This window comes from Lampetra fluviatilis, chromosome 15 (genome assembly GCF_964198595.1).
Source record: "Lampetra fluviatilis chromosome 15, kcLamFluv1.1, whole genome shotgun sequence".
Taxonomy (NCBI): domain Eukaryota; kingdom Metazoa; phylum Chordata; class Hyperoartia; order Petromyzontiformes; family Petromyzontidae; genus Lampetra; species Lampetra fluviatilis.
The window spans coordinates 7,154,599-7,170,095 of NC_136289.1; the positions used below are offsets into that span (position 1 = coordinate 7,154,599).

The 15,497-nt window shown below is 48.4% G+C and overlaps 1 protein-coding gene across 1 annotated transcript; it reads right to left on the bottom strand.

Annotated features, from left to right (window-relative positions):
- Positions 1–1,323: 1,323 nt before the first annotated feature.
- LOC144936305 (uncharacterized) lies at positions 1,324–14,697 on the bottom strand. The gene is made up of 3 exons (XM_078863403.1): positions 14,619–14,697; positions 13,276–13,364; positions 1,324–4,005 (listed from the first exon to the last, which is right to left on the bottom strand). Exons 1-3 carry the CDS (start codon positions 14,695–14,697, stop codon positions 2,851–2,853), a joined length of 1,323 nt encoding a protein of 440 aa, XP_078719529.1. The 3' UTR covers positions 1,324–2,850.
- Positions 14,698–15,497: the final 800 nt, after the last annotated feature.

Here is a 15,497-nt window from a genome sequence, read left to right on the forward strand (position 1 = left end):
AAGAATCTTGTGATATTGGTGGTGCTCCCTCTCGTTGATTATCAACACTGTAGTGAGCCGTCACGCATAATATCTACACACGGTAGACTTACAGAACAAAGATCGCCGTTTGTGATTCTTCATTTCACGTGATGAAAACACGCAAGGATTAATCATGGCCATCATAAGTCTTCTCAGCACAGCCCCGTAGGGGTTGGTTTGAGTGTCGTAACAGCACGGCTGGAGTCCGTTTGTCAGCTCCACAATATGGAGTGTGCACAAACTCCATTGGAACCTCCTTTGCCGGTAGCAAAAAATGCTAATTGGTTTTTTACCCTTTCATCTGGCAACAAAGCTGACACCTAAAAAACAACTATCATATTTTGCTACTGGCAAAGGAGGTTCCAATTGTGTAAATGCTTACCCCGAGCTCTTATACTCTGGTGGTGCATTGTCTTTGAGTTGTGCGCCTTTTGGCGTCATCTGGTCCAACACCATGTGAGACTAGGCTCTAAGGAAAGCTGTCTCGGGTGTGGACCAATCAATTTCAAGGACAGTGCATACATTATCAGAGTTGTGTTTTTTTGCATTCCGACCGCAGGTATTGTGGTCAATGCAAACATGACTCCTTGTAAAAAAAGGTGTCAGTTTTGTTGCCAGATAAAAGGGTAAAAAAACAATTATCATGTGCGCATACTTTCAACACGAAACTTCTGCCATAGCTTTCGATGTACTGTTGGCGCAACCATTGGAGAGTGCAACGCTATGAGTGGGCAAGAGAAAACACGTGCAATGAACAGTGCATACTTATGCTGAGTTCCTGTATTAGTATGCGCATTATCATACACGGTTATATTAAGTTGATTCAGCTACACTGTTCGTATAATACACCTGTATCAGTTACCAGCCTATATTTCTATTCACAGTGTGTTTTTAAGTTTGTGAGAATGTAAATTTTAATTGATCAGTATCATACCCAAATCATTTAACTTTCGATGTCATCAGGATTACAAGCGAATAATAACCCGCAAATTACTCAATTGGAATAGACACAAGCAATCATAGCCTGCTACTGCGAAAGCTTGGCAGGACTTCATCTTCTTGGTTCTTTCGGTAAAGTCACGTAGAATGAAAATAATAAAATAATAAAAATAAAACATTATAAAATAATTCTCACGACGTTTCGGCCACAACGCAAGTATCCGTCCTCAGGTGGAGAACAGGTCTGTCGAGGAGACAGAGTCTAACTCTGTCTCATCGAGAGTCAGACGCTGTCTCCTCGACAGACCTGTTCTCCATCTGAGGACGGTTACTTGCGTTGTGGCCGAAACGTCGTGAGAATTATTTTATTATGTGTTATTTTTATTTTGTTATTATTTCCATTTTACGTGACTTTACCGAAAGAACCAAGAAGATGAATCCCTGCAGTCACGAAAGCTTTACATCGAAACTTGGCAGGACTCTCCTGAAAGTGAGTCACACGGGGACTCTGTGAGCCTTGCCCGGGTAAACAAGCGTAGCGATGATGTTATGGGAACTCCCTCCACAACTGTAACGATTGGATCTTTCTGTGACAGTCATAGATCCAGGTGGGAGAGATTATATTCCACGACAGTCTTCACAATACACAGAAAATATATGAATGTGCGCTCTCTAAGAATATAACATTTTGTCATTAAATATCAATTTCAGTTTTCTTATGCCAGTGGCTAAGACAAAAAAAGTGATGACAATTGGCTGATTTGTTTGCCCTGTCAAAGCAAAACGTCTTCCTGCGGCCTGGACTCTGAACATCAGCGTGAGTCTGTATTGGATGTAAGATAACATGCCGATGATACATCGTTTAACTGGGCAGAGTCCATAGCTGCCACGATATTAATATCAGAAAAACACGTAATTGCACATTGATAACGGAATTGCAAACACAACGCATCGGTTGAAAAACACTTTGACAATGGTGGCAAACGTATTGCTGGGTAACGGAGGGATAGTTACTCGTAACAAGTTACGACATTTGCCTTTATTTTACGTTTTTAGCGTTCTACTCACGAAAAAGTGTCCAAATATTGAATCAACGTTAATTTTTTATTGATATTTTAACTCTGCATTTCTTGAAATAATCGAGACACCTTTCGTAGGCCGGGTCTCAAAACTAAAGTGGTTACATTTCTACCCCCGACCCCTTGCAAGTGCGGAGACCAACATTCCCACATTGTTTTCGGATTATTCTGTGTACACTTAGAATACTCAAAAGTCGTGCCAAACTTCAGAGCTTCATAGCCCAGCTAGATCAGTATTACAATGTTCACCGGTCAGTCTAGATCGGCTTCGTGTCGGGGAAACTGACGTTTGTCAACGTCCCTCCTTCAGAGCAGATGCATACAACCTTTGGCAATGCAGTTCCATGAAGTTCACGTATCGTCAGGTCATACCTGTGGTTGAAGATGTTGATGTAAATTGTTCGCCGATGACATTACAATGCACTGCAAGTTGGATTTCATTGCACCGAAACGAGCTCTTGAATAACTCTGCACTGTGCGCTTTGTGTTGCAATTTCGTTACCATATAATTGGTCGCAACGTTGTGCTTATGTTACAGTTCACGTACAATAATGTATCTGTGCGTGTCTATGCGGGGCCGTGTTATAACGGCCCCCTAATGAACACGCGCAAAAATGTACTTTCAATTAAACATTCCCCTCCCAAAAATGTGCTTGCCGCTGGAACGCCGCCGATTGATCGCTATAAGCTGTCCTGTACACACACATCACCACCATCACCACCACCGGCTTTGCCACGCCGATATGACAGTGCTACGACGCACCAAGGCGTGCTGCCCTTCACGTGGGCAGAACGGCGCGCGGCGCGGGTCTCAAACCGCTTGATGGATGCAGAACTCTGGAGACTCGTGACATTGGGAGCAGCAGAAAGGCGGGTACGCGCCTGCCCTGCTCCAGCTCAGCAGGGCCGCGGTCGGGGTCGCCTCTGCCAGTGGCGCCTCCGTCCACAGGGCGCTCTCGACCAGCTCCGAGTGTCCGTCCATTCTGTACATCCCGTGCGCGCTGGGCATTGAGGCCAACGTGAGCTCCCAAGTCCTCATCTCGTGCAGCGAGCCGTGCGGCTCCTGGCAAGGCGGTCCCAAGTTCATGGGCTGCATCGAGGCGGCTGTGGCGACTTCGGCGTTCAGCTTGCTTTGCTGTTCCGCGAAGAAATCTGGTGTGTGCATGCCTTGCTCGGCATGCTGCTGCTGATGATCGTGCTGTTGGTGTTGATTGTGTGCGAATTCGCCCGCGTCCCAAACGCCACCGTCCTCGGCCTCCCACGCTGACCGTACGTCGGCCTGCTGCTGCTGCTGCTGTTGATGGTGGTGGAGGTGATGCTCAAGTTGGTCGAGGTGGGTCACGAGCGCCGCCGGCTCGGTGAAGAACGACGCGGGCAGATTGCGGTCCCTCAGGGGCAGCTGCCTGCCCCGCGCCACGGAGCGAGACGGCCTGGGCCTCTTGTCGTTCGGGGACTTGGCGGAGATTTTTCGGAACTGAGCCGCGTGTCCCTGCAGGGCATTGCCGTCCCTCGCCGCCTCCGCGAGCGACGCCAGTCCAGCCCCTTCGCTGGCCACATACACCCGATCCAGGTGATCGTCATCGTCGTCTTCCAGGCAGAGGAGTCCCCTGCTTCGTTGCTGCTCGGTGCTGGCTTGAAGAGGAGATGGAGGAACGGCCGGTGGTGGTGGTGGTGGTAGCAGAGGAGGAGGATGATGATTATGATGATGATGAGGTGGGGGTGGCACGGGCACCGCAGTGAGTTGGGAGCAGCGCTTGATTTGCTTCTGCAGGTACTTCCTGTGGTTGACTTTTCGCTTGGACTTGGCCGGCTTGTCGAGCGCAAGTTTGATGTTGCTGGAGGCCGTGTTGACGAAGCTCAGCAGGTCGGTCGTGTCGGCCAGCTCCGAGTACTCGGCGTAAATCTCGGGCGAGCCCTCCGGCCACGACCCTCCCACGGCCCCGCGGCTCGCGTCTTGGTGCGCAAACTCGGGGTAGAAGAAAAATGGGTTTATAAAAGTCGTCTCCACAGGCATGATCCACAGCCGACCAGGAGATGATGATGAATGACGGCGACGGCGGCGGTGGTGGTGATGGTGGTGGTAGTAATGATGGTGGTGGTGGGACCCTCCCCACCCAATCACCCGCGCACAGACGCACGCCTGCGCCGCCAATATCCCACCACCACCACCTCCTCCTCCCCACCCCGGCAGCCGAGTTTGCGCCTTAAGTAACTTGGACCGCGCGTCGCTGTCGCCTCCTCCTCCAGCGAATAACGGAGACGTTTAGTGTCGCTCCCCGCAGGCAATGCGCGCAGGGCGGTGGGACAGACTCTCTCTTTGTTTTTTGCTGCTGCTGTTGTTGTTGTTGTTGTGTTTTCTGAGTGTTTTTGTTTTGACAGCCGCCTCGGCTCGCTTTTAGCGGCGTGTGACGAAGCTTCGAGTGGAGGAGCTGCGCGCGCTGTGATGTCTCATCGTCCTCTCCGTTCAAGCGGCCGCTCCATGAGCACAAAGCCCATCCCAACCCCTTCGCTCAGCCCTGATTGCGCCTTTATATAGCGGGGGGGGAGGAGGGGGTAGGCGCGCCAATGATTTACCTACGGGCTGATCCCAAGCCCGCAAGACGGGTGCCGTTTGAGGGTAAAACGAGGGGGTGGGTGGGAAGTGGGGGAGGGGGGGTTTGAGGGTAAAACGAGGGGGTGGGTGGGAAGTGGGGGGGGGGGGGGGTTTGAGGGTAAAACGAGGGGGTGGGTGGGTGGGAAGTGGGGGGGGGGGGGGGTTTGAGGGTAAAACGAGGGGGTGGTGGGTGGGAAGTGGGGGGGGGGGGTTTGAGGGTAAAACGAGGGGGGTGGGTGGGAAGTGGGGGGGGGGGGTTTGAGGGTAAAACGAGGGGGTGGGTGGGTGGGAAGTGGGGGGGGGGGGGGTTTGAGGGTAAAACGAGGGGGTGGTGGGTGGGAAGTGGGGGGGGGGGGGGGGTTTGAGGGTAAAACGAGGGGGTGGGTGGGAAATGGGGGGGGGGTTACCCTCCCCCCCCACATCCTCTTCGGTGGCTCCACGCTTCGCTAGACGCAAGCGAATCGCCGCTGAAGAGGGAGGCGCGCTCCCCCCCCCCCCCCCCCCCCCCCACAAATCGTACGTGTTGCATGCGACCCACGGGGAAGGAAGGGTTTTTTGGCGTGGTTTCCCGCAGCCGCTAGAGGCCGCTATATTCACCGTTGCGATTCGTGGAGGCGTCAATCGCAATGCTGGTCCCACTCGTTTTACCCCCCCCCCCCCCCCCCGTTATCCTTACACGAGAGAGCCGGATCAGATCTCGCATTCGGAACAGGAGAACCATTCACACGGACTGTAGGTAAACTTTCTGAAGCGGTCTACTAAACCTTCATTATTAGTCTACGTGTTTATTATTTGACCACGATTGCAAATCATTGCCCACCGTCGTTTAAAATTGCGTGGTATATTTATTATCAAAATAATGTACTGGACAAAAACAACAATATGTAATGCTACTATTAGTACTGTAGCAATAAAAACCTACCCAAGCATAATCCTCAATCACTCATTAAGCATTGTAATTGGAGCATTCAATTGGAGAGAAATTAACCTTTGAATTGTAGTTTATCGTACTACAGTACAACATAAATGGTTGTATCTTCTCCCAGACCTGTGTGATAGGTGAATTTAATCAATAATATATACACGTGGAGCCATATATAAATATAGTATATTACACCGTTGTGGATTGATGATAGGTGTGGATAACAAATATGCATTCAGCAATACTTCAGTGGCCAATACGTGTACATATACAACATAAAGGTGGGAGAGTAGACACACATACCTCCGACGGAGGATCTCTAAAGCTCTCGATAGTGGCATGAGCAGGCAGTTGCATGGGCTGCACCACCACGTTTGCACATACGGCACGGTACTAAATGTACGATTTGGATGGAATATTTGCATTTCTCCTATGAGATAACGTTTTTGTTTTGTCTTTGGGGTTATTGGTCATCGTTCTGACCCAGGTCAATCTTACAGGTGAGGCTGAGTTATATGCTCCTGGAAACTTCAATTCCAGTATAACACAATCCATTAATTACATCTCAATGTTGGAGACAACCATTACATCGCTGCAATGTAATTAATAATTCATCATTTACAGCTACATCGTCAGTCGACTGGATGACAGCTTCCCCCACGCCACGCCGTGAAGATCGTGGGGATTATCTTACGATGGGGGCCCATCCATTGAGTAGGATCGCAAAAAAATCTGTCAAAACTTGACCCCTCCCCCCCCTTCCCTGTACGCACGCGGACTTTTTACCCCCCCCCCCCACCTGCGTACGTTCGCTTGACCCCCACCCCTCCCCCCCCCCCGAATCTTATAGAACGGCCGGTATTTAATCCACGCAAAACGATCAAGGATGAATAATATTAACGTGTTTAAGCAAACAGCCCACACCGCCGGATTATCTAACTCAGTTGCAGGCCAATGTAGACAAATTATCATCGAGGCTTCACCCCCCCCGTTCCCTATGCGGACACTGTCAGTAGACCCCCCATACGCAAGCGTACGCATTTGGGTTAACGCCCCTCCCCTCTCCATGCGTACGTACTAAATGGATGGCCCCTTACCTCACCACAGTGGTTGATGACGGAGTTATAGGAGGTGGGGGGAGAGCGCCAGGATATAACGCTCCACTCATGTCAGCCGAGACCTGGAATCTCACTTAGTTCGCCGACTTCATAGCGCGATGCGATTAACCATTGCGCCACCACTCCAACAACTGCACATGTCTGTAATGCAACTTCTTGGTTTTTTCGGTAAAGTCACGTAGAAGGGAAATAATAAAATAATAAAAATAAAACATAATAAAATACAATTCTCACGACGTTTCGGCCACAACGCAAGCAGCCGTCCTCAGGTGAAGAACAGGTCTGTCGGTAAGACAGCGTCTGAAGAAGACAGCGTCTGAAGATGAATCCCTGCAGTCACGAAAGCTTTGAATCGAAAAATGTCCGTAATTGCTCAGCTGGTGCTGTGTGTGTATACGTGGGATCGTGACTGTATACGCATACATACATACATGCGTACTTGTTGACTTAAAGCTTTCGTGACTGCAGGAATTCATATTCGTTGGCTCTTTCGGTAAAGTCACGTAGATCGGTTCAAAGAAAATAACAAAAAACTACGACGTCTCGATCACAACACAAGCGCTCGTGCTGCGATCGAAACGTCGTAGTTTTTTGTTATTTTCTTTGAACCATCTATGTGACTTTACCGAAAGACCCAAATAATATACGCACTTGTGTGTGGGTGTAAATGCGGGAGGCGGTGGCGCAGTTGGTAGCGCACTGCGCTACGAACCGGGAAACCCGAGTTCGATTCCTGAACTCACGACCAAAAAAACGAACCTCCCCTAGGTCGACTCAGCGTTAAACGAGTACCTACTGCGGTGTGTAAACATCAGCACTGGGGAGACAAAGGGGGCCGGGCGTGGTGTTGGCCATACACCCCCTCGTGCGCTTCAGACGTGCTCGCTAACAGCACTTGCCCGAACAGTGTGTAAAAGGCTATACGGGGAGAGGGGGGGGGGTGAGCACCTTTGTCTTTGTATTAACGCGCATTGCCTTTTTGCTCGCTACACCGAGATGCGCACTCACTCACTCACTCCCACGCCCCGGAGGCTCACACGCACACACGCAATCCCCATCTTTAGCGCGGTGCGAGCCACGGCCAGGGGAAGGCGGCTCACACGCAGTGAATGCTAATGACCGGGTCGCTTTGTGTCCCGTGTCAACGGCACCGTGGCTCGCTTTCAATCAATGAATGGCCCAGCTTCTAGAAGCAACAAATCTCTCTCCCTTCGTAGGGTGAGGTTTTTATTTATTTAAAAAACCGTTCCCGCTCCCTCCCTCTCTCCCTCTCATCTCTCTCCCTCTTCTCTGCCACGCAAACCCCCGCGCCTTGCAGCGCGCACGACCTTTTATAGATCGGCACTGACGTCATTTCAGGTCGTCGCTTGTTTTTGTTTGAGCAAGAGATAGCAACCGAGGCGGCCGAGGAGGCATACATCACGTTCCAGGACACGGGAGGAGGTCGTGGGTTCGATCCCGACCCTGACGCCTGCTGTATATTTGACGTTTGCGTGTGTCTCTCTCATTATCATCACGGTGGCTAGATGTTAACTACCTCGCTTGGTATACAGGAGGTCGTGGGTTCGATCCTGATCCCGACCCTGACACCTGCTGTATATTTGAAGTGTGCGCGTCTCTTCTTCCCGTGGCCACGTGGATTTTTCTCCGGGGCCTCCGATTTTTTTCCCTCCACATTTTTTAATCAACATGCGTTTAGAGTATTTGACGGCTATAATTTTCCACTTAAAAAGCCACTTCGTTGAGCTATCATTTGTGGCCAGGTAGCTTCTGAAAAAAAGCTGTATAGCTCAGTGGGCCTTACCTGGTAAAATAATATCCATATATAGTTTAGAGTTATAATTTCAGAGACGGGCATATGTATTTACGTGCCCCTGCCTTGCCTCTCTTTCTCTGTGCAGTCTTTAGCACCGTCCGTTGTGCTGAAGCCTCCGGTTAATTCCCGATAATCAAACCGTTGTCTTTTTGGGAATCTATAGCGATGTATATTACGTGTAAAATGTCTATCATGTGTGTTGTTGCTATAAAGGTTATGGCGTCACCACATCTTGGGTTACTTTCTCCATGTATTCGTATGCATGATCTAAATGTACCCAATGTGGTTATCGACACGCTGTATGCAGAGTCCTGATATCACTGTTGTCTCCCAGGGCTAATTCACAAAGGGGGTTTTTCATCCAAAATCAGAATATTTTTAGTTATACTGGATGAATCTGATGAGCTATGCAGCTCTTTTTCACAGATGCCCTGTAGGGATGGGTCACAACGTTACACCAACAAACAGTACGAAAACACGATAGGAGTGCAAAGTTTAAAATGTTGTTGCCGTTGTTTACATTGTTGTTGTTGTTAATTTGCACAAGGTGAGAGAGAGCGACACGGCAACAAAGAATCTCACTGCCATGTACTTCATGTATGCATGGGCATGTGATCAATACAGCTGCCTTTACTTGCCTATAGGAAAGGTCAACAATCACTTAAAAAAACAAATAAAACGAAACTTTTTATTTACAAACCTTTAGCATGAGACTTGGAGCGATTTTGAACTTTAGACTCGTGCTTTATTTCAGCTGTAAGACTCACTGAGCTAAACAGCTCATTTACAGGGATGGCCAGGCTCACTCTGCCCTGTGGGTAAACCCAAACAATCTTCGAGGAATCATTTCTGGGACCCAAATTCGAACATTTTGGCTTTCGGATTATTCTAGTTCTAAGAATATTTGTAGGGAAACAAATCATGTGTATGGCTTTTCTACATGTGTACATTGTACATTTAAATTAGCAATACTACGATTCATAATGACAGTTTTGTTTAAGAGGATCCTGATTATAGATTGTTAAGCAATTACTTGGAATGCTCATTGTGTTTTTTTGTTCGCCACCATAGCAAATGAGTGAATGCAGCTAATTGGAAGTGCTCATGTGATGATGGTGATGATGGTGTAATTGAAAGTCTTGACGATGACAGCTGATGAAGTTTAACTTGGTGAGGACAAACAGCCGCACGGACCCATTTCAGTAAAACACTTTTTAAGGTCGGCAGTATAGTGTGCTTTCACATTTCAATTAAATAAAACGCGGTTTGTAATAATAAGCAATTTATGAATGTAAACATCTAAATATATAGCTATAAACTATATATCAGGTAACAAAAGGACACCGCTCTAGCATGTAAAACTAATTATTCGGTGATGCTGCTTTGGCAGTGCTGCACAAGCACAATTAACAAAAAGAAACTCAACACGTTCGTCGATTAAAATGCCCCAAAAGGGACCTGCATCAAACAATAGGTGAGGCGTTGGTCAATGGGCCTCATCTATAGCACATACATGGGCTATGGAGTAGGGCCATTTCCCGAAACGTGTTATGTGTTTTCCTTATGGGACAGTGTTATTGACGAATGCGTTGACTGTTTCACTTTGCCATGATTCACCAAGCCCCAGCGATTCCATGCATTTTCGCGATAATCTTTTTTTCCCGCACAGTAGTCAAATGTGTGGCTTTAGGGGTGACGTGACCCAATTTTCGTATGCCATATACGAAGCCAAACATCGATTCTTACACGTGGAATTCCGTGCATACCCACCGTGGAGAGGAAATGAATTCGTGTATTTTGCAACGTAACGCCACCATAACAACAGCACTGGTTGCACTGGCACATTAACGTGCACGCGTGTAAGCAATCTGAGAAGTACGTGTGAGCCTCTGCTTTTGTTTACACACACAGATGCGCGTGCGTGGTCGTGTGTACGCTGGGGTGTGTGGTCGAGGCTGTGTGTGTGTACGTGCTTAAGTGGGGAGCGGTAGTGTAGCGGTTAGCGCGTGACCCGGGTTCGATTCCCGCTCACGGCCAACACCCAGTGACGTTTATCTGAACCGGTCCTGGGCCTCCCCTAGGTCGACTCAGCCTCAAATGAGTACCTGGTGCGGTGTGTAAACATCGCCACTGGAGAGACAAAGGCGGTCGGGCGTGGTGCTGGCCACCCTTCATAGGTGCTCGCTAACAGCACTCGCCCCTACAGTCTGTTAAGGCTATACGGGGGATCTTTGTCTTTGTGCTAGAGTGTATGTGCAGGGTGTGTGCCCTCCAAATCGTGTATGTGCGTGTGTGTGTTTGTTGGAGTGTGCGTGCGTGTATGTGTATGCTCGATTGTGCATGTGCCAGTGTGAGCTGGAGTGTGTGTGTGGGTGTGTACTAGAGTGCGTATGCGCGTGTACTGGAGTGTGTGGGTGTGTGCGTGTTTGTGTTTGGCTTCAGTAATCTCCCCATGGCAGCCCGCAGCTATGTAATTTAGGGGGAGGGGATGCGTGGCCACCCAGTGCCCCAAGCTTCCGACCCTGATGCCCCGCAAGGCGCTTCTGCTGTTTAAGTCTCTCATCTATTTTAACCGCTCTGAACGCCGACGGTCCCCTGCACAGACGCCAATTATAGCCAGCGTCTGCATCTCCTACGAATTCCAGATCCTACGGTCAACAATTGGGGGGTGTCGAACGGCGATATTTTGAAAAAGTTGGACAAATTCAAAACGGCGACATGGGCAATTCTGCAAATACGTTGCCCATGGGTCATTTCGCCGTGCACGCTTTACCGTAATGTTCAAGTGTACACGCCAGGCGCGCAGGGGCTAGCGAGATTCCAAAGCTATACCCACACATTGTGTCGGCAAGCAGCTGTGTAAAATCATATGGCACCTTGAGTCTCTTGGCTCACAAGGATTTGAGTGTATTATATGAGCACAGACTCTCTACGCTTTGTCCGTGTATACTGTCTATGCATATTCTTTCATGTATTCCATTTTGGGGGGGAAATATATATACGATTCGCATTCTGATGTTTACGTTTGAGTTCCGCTATTTTAAAACGCTGATAATTGTCACACTACGTTTGTTTATAACCGAGATCTACCTTGAAATATCCACGTATTACTCGATGGGCACTCACCTGATTCTAACCACAATTTATTGACGTATTTAGATCTTTTTCTTTACGACTCCCATCACGACCACATTGTTTGTGACAACAATTCATTATCGCCCCCGAGGCGTGTTCGTTACACGCTGGTTGTGCTGTCCGGCGTTGATTGAACGTCGCTGTAAAGTAATTAGCCGCCGGAGTAATTACCGGTGCGTTTCACGGCGCGTCTTGTGTGCGTCTCATTGGGAACACTCACACCGCTCGCCTGTCGCTCTACATCTCCAGTGGATCGTCGTGGGCAAACAAATGTTATCACTTGACGCGCGTGAGTTTGTGCCAGTCGCTCCGTCCGTTAGCCTCCCACTCGGAAGTAATCCACGCTATAGCTTGATTTTTTTCCGTCTCAGAGTCTAGAGTAACGTCAATCATTCATGATGTACTGCACAGAGTCGAATAATTGATCATTCTCCATGGAAGGAACTAGGGACGTATAGTATTGATGATGAGCTATGGAACCTTTGAGCTGATCAAATGGTTTCAACACGTGAAACGTACGGGCGATCAGACACCTGTAAGATGTTGTAGTCATTCTTTTTGGTTCTTTTGGTACAGTCACGTGGGTATAAAATAAAATAAATCACGACGTTTCGATCGCAACACAAGCGGTCGTCCTCTAAACGTCGTGATTTATTTTCTACCTACGTGACTTTACCGAAAGAACCAAAGAGTATGGATTCCTGCAGTCACGAAAGCTTCAAATCAAGATCGTATTCATTCTTGATTTTAATTGGGACCTGGAAATATACAAAAACAACGAATCGTTGAAATATCGAGGGAATTTTCTCGTACGAAGGAATTCAATTGACATCCCAAGCAACACTCTCCAGGAAATGGCATCAGACTCCGGTGTACGCTTTGCTCTGTAAATGAACACTATTTCAGTGCTAGTCATTCAAGTTTCAAATTTCATTTATTAGGTATAGCCCTGTGAGCCATTCGGCTCTTGAATCGGGTGCAACCGCAACAAACAACAAAAAACAAAAACATGAACAAGAAAACATCTTAAAGTGACTATGTGACTATGTGCAAACAGAAAATCCAAGAAAAGGCAGCAAAATATTGCAGAAAAAGCACCGTACACCAACATGATCATCAGCCACGATCACTCCACTATTAAGACGAAGGCCTCGCCACGCTCTCGCAAGCTATCTCGGTGCGAGTCGTATCGTGACGCCACTTTAATGATCTGATCAGCAACTCGGATGGCGCCCTCTGAGTTTGTGAGCAGTCGCTGCGAGCGCGTGGGTGTTTCGGCGCACGAGGAAGTCCACCAGACAATAACGCGTAACATTGTTCTCGCGGTAATCCCAAACAGCAATGTGTGTGCATAATTAATGAAAGCCACCCCCCCCCATTTTAAGGGATTGCTACGTTGTTCAAAACAAGAAAAATAATAACAAAAATAATCCACAAATATTTTGCATTGTGAAACATTTCTTTATCGGGCTTGGCAGAGGCTGCGCAAGCCATTTGCATGGCGAGGCGCGCGTACGTTTCAGAGCGCGATAAAGGGCGCCCGCAAATCGGAAGGCGGTTTCAGAAGCTCCCTTCGGCAATTGTCGAGGGCTTTAAGAGGCGCTAATGCGCTTAATGGCTTAGAGAAACGATACACCTGACTTAATACTCACCACTGACCCCTCCTCCTCCTCTCCCCCAGGGCCCCACTCCCCAGTAGCCTTCCCTTCTCTATGCACCACCCCCAACACCACCAGCCGCCCTTACCCATTATCCTGTCCTCTTCTCTACCCCACTCCCACCCCCGATTCCCTCGCCGAGTGGAGGCGATGACGCAGGGAAAACAGCTGCGGCTGCCCGCCCCCCCCCGCTTCTCCATCCTCATCCTCCTCCTCCTCCACCCGGGATAATCCCTCTTGCCAGGGGGGCCCGGCTTCCCACGGCTGGGCTGCAAAGGCAATAATGTCCTTTTGATCGCCTACCTCACCTAATACGGCCATTTGCCGCTGTGTTGGTCGGGCTGTGTGATGTTTGCTCCCTGCGGACGGGGGGCGAGGGGGGGGCATGTGTCTGCTGGCCATTTATTTATTCATGTTGCCTCTCCGTAGTGCTCGATGTGTCGTGGTGGTGCAACTGCAGTAAGAAGACGCGTTCCGTACGTACAAGTGCGATGAACAAAAACTCAACACTTTCGTCAATAGCACTGACCTAAAATTATATTGATTTTTTTTATGAACACGCGGGGCATTGCCCCAAATGTCGCCTGTTGTAATGTGTATGCTTCTTTGAGGGCAGTGTTATTGGCGAATGTGAGCTGTTGTTATGCCTGCTTGTGCACCACTGCCTAAGAAGAATCTCACACAATAAATGTTACGCGCAAGTCCATTGCTGTATGCACAACATTGCAATGAAACGTCCAAGTGACCGCATTAGTATCGGCTTAATAAAGCTTAAAATACGGGTTCCAGTCGTAAATATATTGATTCGTGTGAAAAACAGGGTGGAGAAGTGGTGAAGTGATGAGCGCGCTGCCCTATGAATTGTCTAAATGAGTTCCATTCCCATCCACGGCCTACAACGAGTTTAATCAACAACCACCGCGGCTGATACAGCAGTGCTTAGACAATTGTTCTGTAAAAAAAGTATTATTTTTAGACTTGCCAAATTCAAAACGTTTTTGACAACGTTCCTTTTCAAATGTTCCTGGCTCTGTTTTTAATAAAGGCCATGAATCAAAACGTGAGTTGCGTTCACCTGTATATATAATTACGTTTGCGGTCGTTTCGAGGATAGTGAGGTTTAATCTAAATTAAAAAAAACATGCCATTAAACGGTTTTACTAATTTTCGATTTAAAGCTTTCGTGACTGCAGGGATTCATATTCTTGACACTTTTTTACTGATTGGCCGTGTCGGGTGGTGGAGGGTTACGACACATTTATAAATAACGCGATCTAAACCCAAAAACGTTGATTATGGACCAATAGGGGGGTTGGGGAGGGGAGGGTTCACCTTGCCACTGTCTGCCGCAACCGCAATGCACTTCGAGCCATCGCCGCAGCTCGGGGTCAAATCAACCTCGCCCGTGTCCCACATTTCTCGGAGCTCTGAGCAGCGTGCGAATTCCAGCGGCGCCAGCATCCGCAAGCGAGGCGCGATGGTTTTGCAACTGCGAATCCCAACATTGGCCGGACGGACACCACAGTCTCTGGCCTCCTCCACCTCCTCATCGGTTCAAAACAAAATCTAAGAACCTCCCGCAGTTGTCTCCAAGCACTCGTGTTCCCCGCCTGACTCCGTCTATTAATTCCAGATTTGAAGCTTTCGTGACTGCAAGGATTCATACTCTTAGTTCTTTCGGTAAAGTCACGTAGGTAAAAAAATGAAGTTAAAATTAATATTGTTTTATTTTTATTAATTTTAATTTCATTGTTTTACCTACGTGACTTTACCGAAATAACTAAGAGTATCCGTCTATTAAAACTATTGCACTTTTTTATTTCACAAGATAAGGCCCACTGAACTGTGTAGCAATTTTGTTTAGAAGCGACCTGGCCACCGCGAATGAGAAGGCTCAACGAAGTGGCTCATCGCGTAGAAATGTACAAGCAGTACCAAATACCACGGGGAGAGAGACACGCAAACTCTCCCCCCACCCCCTTCTCGCTCCAACGCCAACCCCTGCTGCTCACTCTGCACTCCTCTCCTCTCTGTCCACCTACCCAACCCGCATCTCTCTTAATCGCCTGCCTTTGTTGGTGCTGCTCTGTTTCAACCATTAGGATGTGTGTGTATGCCGAACTTCTTTCGTACCGTACGTAGCCAACCATGGTAATCGGACGTGCGGATCAGGAACATCAGACAGCAGACTACACTGATGACCTCACCGTAATGCA

Bases quoted from the DNA above. Each gene is read 5' to 3' on its own strand.
- LOC144936305 (XM_078863403.1), bottom strand. From the start codon at position 14,697: ATGTGGGACACGGGCGAGGTTGATTTGACCCCGAGCTGCGGCGATGGC. The intron at 13,365-14,618 runs GCAAGGTGAACC...ATAATGGGTAAG, and splicing joins TGCGGTTGCGGCAGACAGTG to GGCGGCTGGTGGTGTTGGGG. The intron at 4,006-13,275 runs GTGAGTATTAAG...TTCTACCCCGAG, and splicing joins AGGAGGAGGAGGGGTCAGTG to TTTGCGCACCAAGACGCGAG.